Genomic DNA, 8,970 nt, shown 5'->3' on the forward strand with positions numbered 1-8,970 from the left:
CAGTCTCTTCTCTTCTTCCCCACTCCATCTCTAATTAATTTCTAGTCAGTCCCTGAATATGCCAAGCACCTTTGCATAGATAGGTTTTCTGCCTGAAATGTCCATTCATTTCTCCCTTACCTGGTGAATTCCTACTCATCTTTTCAACATTCAGCTCAAATGCCTTCCTCAGGTTTCCTCCAGACTGTCAGTTATCCCATTCCGATACTCTGTTGGCCTCACACATTTACCTCACTTACCACTTTGTATTGTTATTTGATAAGGTGTGTTTCCCCAACCAGACTGTGTAATCTTAAAGAACAGGGACCACCTCTTATTCATCTTTTTTATTGTATTATCTTACACAATGTGTGCCCCCAAATTCTCACTGAAGTAGTGGAATGAAATCTGACAAACGTATTCTACATACTACATGCACGCAAATTCAGATATAAATGAATTCAAGGTAGGTAACTCTTCCAAGATTAACTGGAACTTAGACATGGAGTGGAAATATGAATGAACAAAGACAAATACCTCTGAAGTTCCTGCTGTTCAATCCTGAATTCTAAAGAATGGAACTATTCCTTCAGTGGTGATTAATGTTTACTTGTTGAAGTAATCTCATCCTGAGTTTAAAAAAACACATAAGCACATGGCAAATATTTCCTGCATGAGTATAACACATAAGGACACTCTCAAATTCTAGAGTATGTGTCATTAAAAATAAAAAGTTGAGTCATTTTATACATTTTAAAACAAATCCTTACAGGTGAGGGACATTCTTGTCCTTTTACACCACAATCACATGATTTCATTATTCATTAGTCCTAAATGCAATTTAGGCTGCAAACATAGCAAACGTTGTCTGTCAAATGAGTAATAAACCAGAACTACTTGTTTTTCACAGAAAGAGGAAATTTCTTAAATGTATAAATGTTAATCCTAAGTGAACAGTGAGACTGGGGTGGGGTAAAGGGAAGGGATAAATGAGGCACTATTCAATTTTTTTGATCTATTAAATTTTTGAAACGCACTTTCAATACTACAAATAGATAAAAATTTTAAACTGCCAATTTAAAAAATTCATCAGCCTATGTCTAGCTTTTCTCTTTAATTATCACCCATGGTAGGAGAAAAAGAACTGTCCTAAAATGGTCTTGGTTTCAATTTCAAAGACAGTGTAATTTAGAATAATCAAGAATACTTGATTTCAAATCACAAGGCTAAATGAATTCTTAACAATCATTATTATCAATGAGGCCTAATTACTGCTGTTGTACAGATACACAAATCTACCTACATACACCTGCGTGTAGGCCGATTTTACAAAAATGTTCTTTTCTGTAAAATCAATGGGCCAGGATTGTCTCTAAATTTAGAATGTAAGCTCCAAGAGGGACAGATCTTTGAATATTTCATTCCCTGATGTCTCCCAAAGATCTAGAATAGTGTCTGACACAGAGCTGGCATTATTGCATACTTGCTGAATAACGCTCAAGATGGTCCAAATACCTAATATGTCAATACATACAATGAGCTACAAACACTCAAAGAACATAAAGTTGGATCTGGGTTCTTCTTGAAATGATCATCGCCTTAGCCTTCACACAGTCTTGCACAAATCAACAGATACTACATCCAAAAGCAAACTGACGATGCATATAAGAATAAAATAAAACACTGTACACAGGAATCACTAAGGTACTGAACCTTAAAGCTTGCCAAGAAGCTTGCAAAAAATAAAAATGTCACCGGCACAACCAAAATTTTCAACAAGCAGACTCTTGCACTTTTTTTATACAATTCAATTCCAAAAGAGTTGTAGGGCTTCAACAAAATAAAAAAAAAATTGTAAGAATTTCACTTAAACGCCAGTGTATTTACTACAGAATTTCATTTCCAGTATCGTAAAGCATGCCTGACCTTTCATCAGTTGAGCTAACTATGCCAAAAGATTACTGCTAAGCAATATACTTCTAAATATACCTAAAATTGCTCATTCTGTTGCTGTTTCCCACTCCTAAAAGTGCAATGTAAATATTTATGAAAGTGGTATTTTCAGTTTTCCCTACTAAAAGCCGTATGAGCATTTAACTGTGAATTAGGCCCTTATTAATGGATTACCCTTTCAGCCCTTGTTTATGTGCCGCGAACTGGATGACCTTTAGTTGGTCGCTTTACTTTGTCCTGGGCATCATTTCTCTTCTGTAGAATGAGGGACCTGAGTTAAAACAAAGGTTCTATGTTTTTACAACCCTTTGAGAATCTGGTGAAAACTACAGGTGACCCTCCATAAAAATGCACATATACACTTATACAACAATTTTATAAACAATTATTTTTAATAGCAAAAGACTAGAAACAACCTAAATGCCTACTAGTAGATGATTAAGTAAACCATGTTACATCCATTCAATGAAATTACTTGCAATTATGAAGTAGAATGAAGAAAACTTCTATGTACATATATTAAAAGATTTCCATCATGGAAATGAAGACTTCCATCATTGTTACATGAAAAAAGCAAGTTACAGAACAGTGTGTGTAATAAAAACCCTTTTGTATAAGTAAAATATATTTGAATTTTCATGTATAAGCATAAAGAAACTGGAAGAATAAACAAGAATCTCTGGTGGGAGTGAGAAATGAAGGGGCAGGACGAATATTTTCACTGTATACTTTATATTTTTGTTTGAATTATGTGAATGTATTGCCTATTAAAGTTTTAAATTAAAAAAATATTTATATAACCTCAAGAGGCCCAGACAACCCACTGAAGCTAGAATGTAATTCCCAAGCCCTGTTCAGCAATATTCTCCTATAATGCTTTGACTTAATAAGCATACAATTACATACACTTAATGATCCAAACACAAGAACATTTAAAGAAAAATATTTTTCATTATGGTCCGCATATGAACATAAAAAGTAATTGGATACTCAGTGACTCAATAGACCCTAATTTGGAATCTCATTTTATAGATTTTCCTAAATCACTGATACATTTTATGATAAATTTCAAGGGGAAAAGTTCACACAAATCATCAAGTGATACTCCCTCTCATGATTCAAATTTCAGACCCGATTATTTCACAGGCAGTCCAGGCTTTAGAAATAAAAATAGGAATTTCTATCCAATTTGACCATATAATCAATAGTACTAATAAGGAGACCAGAGAAATATTCTTAATTTTTGGCCTAATCTCAGAATTTGAAGCAAATTAAATAGCACATGAGATCATCACACAGTATCCATGAATTAGATGATGTGTGAGGAGTCCCTGACCCCTAAGTTGAGCAGGAATCAGGTGGTATTAAGTTTTCATCCTTATGCAAGTTACTTAATCTCTCTGGGCCTCAATTTCATCTGTAAAATGGAAATAAAAGTGCCTATCTCATAAGGATATTGTGAAGCTTAAAAGCAATAATAAGGAGCATAGAAAATAAGACACAAATAAAAGTAAGATATCCTAGGACAGTGGCAGGTGTCTGCTTGAATCAAAACAGACTGCATTCTGGAACCTGTAGTTTCCAGGGACTGCACTTTCATAAACAAGCAATGCCTCCTTCACCCTACTGAAAATAACACATGGCAGAACTCCCAACACAAAAGGTGTAAATATACCTAGTCTTCCCTAAAGATTATGTTTCTTGAAAACCTAGGTAAGCATTTTTTATTAAAGAGCTGTAGATGTGTTAAGTGGGTGTGTCTCAGAGTCCTAATTTAAGCTATAACAGTTTTGTATTTTAAACAGGGCACTTTATGTCAAGCTCAGCAGCACGAGTGGCAGGCTGCGGGACGTAAGAAAGGCAAAGAAGTTGAAGGCAACAATCCTGAAACTTTTTTAACTGCTACGATGACAGCAGGAAACTTACACTGCCATGTACATAGAAGCAGCCCCCGCCAACCAATCTCCGTTTCTTAAACTTTTAACCCCATCCAGTTTTTTGGTTTTTTTTGGTCGAGCTCTACTGTAGCTTATTATTAGTTATTATAACTATAAATAGCCGTCATTTATTGCTTCCTCACTATGTGCCAGGCTCTATGTTAAGCACGCATTTTTTAAGATTTTGTGAGCTCATTCCCTCAATCCACCCTACCCTCAAGTCTGAAAAGCTCCCTTCACATCCTCAAATTCAACCTGCTCCCTAAACTCCAAATACTCCACACCTCTCACCGATCCATTCAGGCCCACAAGCAATTCGACCCCAAGCTCTTCACCCAACACTAAACCAAGCACTTCTCTGATCCTCCAGGGCCCCATGCGAACGAAGTTTAGTACCCTCCTTCCACACAGCGATTCCAACCTGGCCCTAACTTGTTACAAGAATGCCATGGTTCGCTCCCAACTTCTGACTTACATAAGGCGCAGGATCCCCTCAATGCCCCTCCAAATCCATCGTGCCCGCACTTCATTCTAAAGTTCAAAATTCCGAAACAGATAATGTACATGGGCAGAGCCCGGTTCCGACCCCACGAGAACTCTCCACCCGCTCAAGCAGGGCCTGGGACCCTCCACCCTCTAACCAGGCCGGGCCGGGCCAGCTCGGCCTCGCTCCGGACCCCAAGGGGAGGAGGGGAAGCTCCACCTGGCTCCGCGGGTACGGCGCGCGGCTCCTGCTCCGGCCTGGGCCCAGCGGCGGCCGCGCCCCCGTCCCGGCGCAGGCGGCAGCGCTCCGGCTGGCCGCGGCGGGCGCGCTCGCCCAGCACCTCCGCGTCGGCCTGGCCGTCGTCGCGGGTCCGACGGCGGGCCCAACCCGGGCCGCGGGCGCGACAGCGCGGGCAACCTGGGCCCGCTGCGTCGGCGACGCGTTGGGCGCAGCTTCGGCACAGCGAGTGGCCGCAAGGCAGGGCCGCTGCTTCCCCCGGGGTCTCCAGGCACCCGGCGCAGCCCGACTCCTCTGGCCGCGGCGGTGGCGGCGGCTGCAGCAACGGCGGTTGCAACACCAGCACTGCGGGGCCAGAGGCCGAGCCCGGGGCCCCAGTCTTGGCTGCCGCCATCTCGTCACAGCGGCCCCGCCGGCCCCGCCGACTCAGAGCTGCTGCTGCCGCCGCGGAAGAGGCCCGAGTACTCGGACCTGCCGCCGCCATCTTGTTTCCCGTTTGAGGGGAGAGTCCGTTGCGAGGGAGAAGAGTAGAGGGCGGGGCAGCGGGCGGCGGGCAGCGCTATCTACATATTCATAAGAGGGCGGGGCTACAGCTTCTTCCCAGACCTGGTTGGCCGTAGGTGAAACCTTATTAACATTTGTTAGTTATACTTTATATATCCGTCTTCAGTCTCCTTCTACAGACTTTCTAATTTCTTTATTGAATCAAATAAAGTTGAGAACTGGGGTTTATTTGGAAAAATCTGAGCGACATTAAACTTCATGAAGTAACTACATTTATTTATCCTGCAAGGCCCCGAGAGGCTAAAGAGAGTGGGAAGTATGTAAATCATCCAGAATCCTGTCTGGGTGCTTCATTTGATGTGAGGGTTGCTGTTGTGACGGAGAGTAAGCTAATTGTGACCAGAAACTAACTGCCAAAAAAATAACTTCCTGTCAGTCCTCATCTTCCTATCCTTCTCACATCCCTTCCTGAAAACTCCCCTCCCTTTGCTGGCAAAACCATCCCTTCCTGGTTTTTTTCCCATCCCCACAGCTCTTTCTCAGGCTTCTTCCTTGAGCCCTCCCCCCTTGTTTTGTGCTTAAATATGGGTGTTCCTCTAGGCTCAGGCCTCAAGCCTCTTCTCTCACTTTGCCTGTTCCCCCACCTCCACCTCACACTTCCAGTTGAAACTCCCAAATTGATATCTACAGTCCAGACCTTCTGAATCCAACCGTGCATATTCAACTGCCTGATGTAAACGACATCTTAGATGTCTGCATCCCTCATGCACAAAACTGAAATCACTGTCTTCTATCCTCCTTTCAAAAGAGTTCTTATTTTCCCCATTCTGTTAAAGATACTATCCCCCCAATTCATCAAGCTCCAAACCTACTGATCTTGACTTCTTCCTCACCTCCCACATCTGTCAGTTTCTTCGTCCCATCAATTCCCCCACCAAAATGACTATTTTCCCACCTACCCTCTCCTCTACTGCCCATTTCAGGTGTCATCATCTCTCAACTAGATTACTGCAGTAGCATCAATGGATTGTCGCCTTACCCACAGCCTCTCTTCCTACAATCCATCCTCCACACCTCTTAGAGTTGCTTCCTAAAGGACAGCTCTGACCATGTCATCCCTACTTGGGCTAGTCACCAGGTGAGGTGCTGAGAATTTGATGCCATCCCCCTTTCTGGAGGCAGAGAGTATGGGAGAAGGAATGGCTCTCCTCTGATAGATAGTTCTGCTATAGCAATTCTCCCATCCTTTGTTTTCTTTACGCTAAGGTAGATTTAGAGCAGGAAGGCATTAAGCAAATGGCATTTCCTGTTGGGAATCTTTAGGAAAACATTAATTTTTGTAAGGAGAGCAAAGTAAAAAAAAGCAACATAATGGAACAAAAGGCATTGGAGGCCCTGAGTTGGTTTCCATGAGATTGCCTGCAAACAGTGCCTGAGGTGGTGGTAAACCAATCCAAGGCAGAGTGATTGGTAGAAGTCAGAGAGCAGAAAAAAAGAAAGTGGATTCCCAAGATGAGAACCAGATGACTAAAGAACAGTCAAAGATTGAAGAAGGGTCAATGAGTAATTGAAACAAGGATTGTGTTTACAGAGGCCCACACAGTCAGAATCCTGCCAGACACAGAAACATGGCCTCAGCTAGACTGTCCTTTATCCAGGGGTCCTCCTCATTCACTCCCCACTTGAGGTTCTCTAGGACGCTTTGCCCAGATTCTGACAAGGGAGGCCTGTATTCCAGAGATCAAGCCAACTACCATTAGAAATAGGGCCCTTGAGGTGGGCTGTTCACTCTTGAGTTTGGGGCTCTTAATCTGAAGCCTATTTACTGTTGGAGGAGCTGGACCACAGAAGTGTAGCATGCGTTCTTGGATACAAATGAAGACAGGAAATTTCCTTTTGCAGAGAGGAAAAAAAGCAAGAGGTCTGAATCGCACTGGACCAAAAGCCAGGAGATCTGGGATTGGTCCTGGCCCTTTTCCCCTTTTCATTAACTCATTGTATGTGATTTCAAATAGATGACTTTTCTCTGGGGCTCAGTCTCTCATCTTTAAAACAAGGGTATTCGAATTCAGCAGTTCTCAACCTGGGATGTACCTCAGAAACACATGTACTTGCACATGCCCACCCACCAAAGTCCCACCTCAGAGCTAGTGAACCCCAAAACTGAGGATGGGATGCCAGCATGTGTATTGTTTTTAATGCCATGTGAATTCTAAAGAATACTCCCAGGTAAGACCACTGCAATAGATAAATTCAAAGGTCTCTCCTAGTTCCGACATTCTAAAAGTCTGACTCCCAATTTCCAGTCCCTTTGTCCTCCTCCTTTGCTGTTGACAAAGCAATCTTACTAAAGCAGTAGCAGTGACAGAAGGCAAGGCAAATCTAAGAAATCTGGAGAGTTGTTTGCTATGTGGGAAAATGAGAGAGAAGAGGATGCTTCCAAAGTGTCACGCCTAGGATCCTGCGATTCTGATCACAACTGACAAGTGACAAAAAAAAGAATAACTAGAAAGAAAAGCAGCCTGAAAGAAGAGGGCACTGTGGACATTTTATTTTGTTTTGTTTACCATCATCACTCAAACCTTCTTCCTATTTTGGTGAATGCCCTATTCTATGTGGTATTGCTGGCTACGGAGCTGAAGCAGGGAGATACTCTTCTCCCTGCCCCCTAGCAGTCAAAACATGACATATGACCTAGGCTCAGCCACCCGGCCACTCCTCTCTGAACTTTGAATCTTTAGGGAATGACGTAAGACATATTCATGAATTTAGAATTATTCACAGCAACAGAGACAGTAGCGTCCAACCACAGTGGGTCCCTTGGGGGTTGGGGATGGGACAGTGGTGTCCCTGCCATGGTGATGGAGACCACGCCAGATTGTTCCTGAGGCACGAACTTGGTTGTGGTGCCTGCTGCCTGGCCTTCCTAGGTTACCACCCATTTTCCATATCCGACTCTCCAGCCTTCCTGTCAACTCTTTGTATCCTTTCAGTAAATTCTCTTTTTTCTTCGATTACTCACAAATTCTGTTGTTTGTATCACAGTACTCGGCGATGTTGGTTTGCTGTTTTTAAAGTGTCACCTGAAAATGGTTGTCAAGGCTGCTTCCTAAGTTATACAATGATCTGAGAAGTTTAGTCTGACAGCCTAGAGTAGAACAAGCCCGAGTGTCATGTTTTGCTTTGTTTCTAATCCCCCACCTGTACCAAGGGAAGAGGGGCTCACAGACTCAATTTAATGCAGTCATCCAGGATGCCAACTGGACCAGATAGCAGTATAGCCACACCCACCTACTAAGGCTTCCTCTCCAGCTGCTTTTGCTCTGCCCCTCCTGCCATCCTTTCAGAGGACTGCATTGCTGCCAAAATTCCCTGCCATCCTTATCGTAGTGTGTCTACCTAGGGAGCTCTCCATGGTCCATATACCACCACTATCCCTCCAGCATTCCTCATCCACATCACTGCAAACCTTCCTTCTATCTCTCCAGCTGGAGGCGCCAGCTTCTTCCTGTTGGAATGAAAGACTCAGATGTGACGCTAATCTCCACCTTGCTCTTGGTGGAGACTAGCTATGTTTCCCTGCAGACCCAAGAACCCCTTCTTGCCAACCCAGGCACTGAGTCCATCCTGAGACCTCACACATCTAGGAAGGAGGAGGCTCAATCCCTCAGACCGCACCATACCACCGCTCCTTTACCCTCCTCGTCTCTTCTGGTGGCATCTTTTTCCTGTCCTCCTCCTCCCTCAAGCCAGATTTCCCCTTGAGATTTGGCCCCTTCCCTTTTGCCTTAAAGATTCTTGCTACATTTTTACTATCACTCTTATCTTCAGTTCCTTCTCTTTTGTTACAAGAATGCTATGGATTTGTATTTTATA

At 43.2% G+C, this 8,970-nt stretch overlaps 1 protein-coding gene across 1 annotated transcript in view; it reads right to left on the reverse strand.

Moving 5' to 3' along the window:
• Positions 1 to 5,110, reverse strand: part of RNF169 (ring finger protein 169) — a 76,524-nt gene extending 71,414 nt beyond the window's left edge. The window contains exon 1 of the mRNA XM_019744406.3: positions 4,573 to 5,110. Coding sequence (XP_019599965.2) covers positions 4,573 to 5,074 — 502 coding nt within the window. The 5' untranslated portion in view covers positions 5,075 to 5,110. The remainder of the gene's footprint in view (positions 1 to 4,572) is intronic.
• Between the last annotated feature and the right edge of the window lie 3,860 nt (positions 5,111 to 8,970).

This window comes from Rhinolophus sinicus, chromosome 14 (genome assembly GCF_057876585.1).
Source record: "Rhinolophus sinicus isolate RSI-liver-muscle chromosome 14, RSI-T2T, whole genome shotgun sequence".
Taxonomy (NCBI): domain Eukaryota; kingdom Metazoa; phylum Chordata; class Mammalia; order Chiroptera; family Rhinolophidae; genus Rhinolophus; species Rhinolophus sinicus.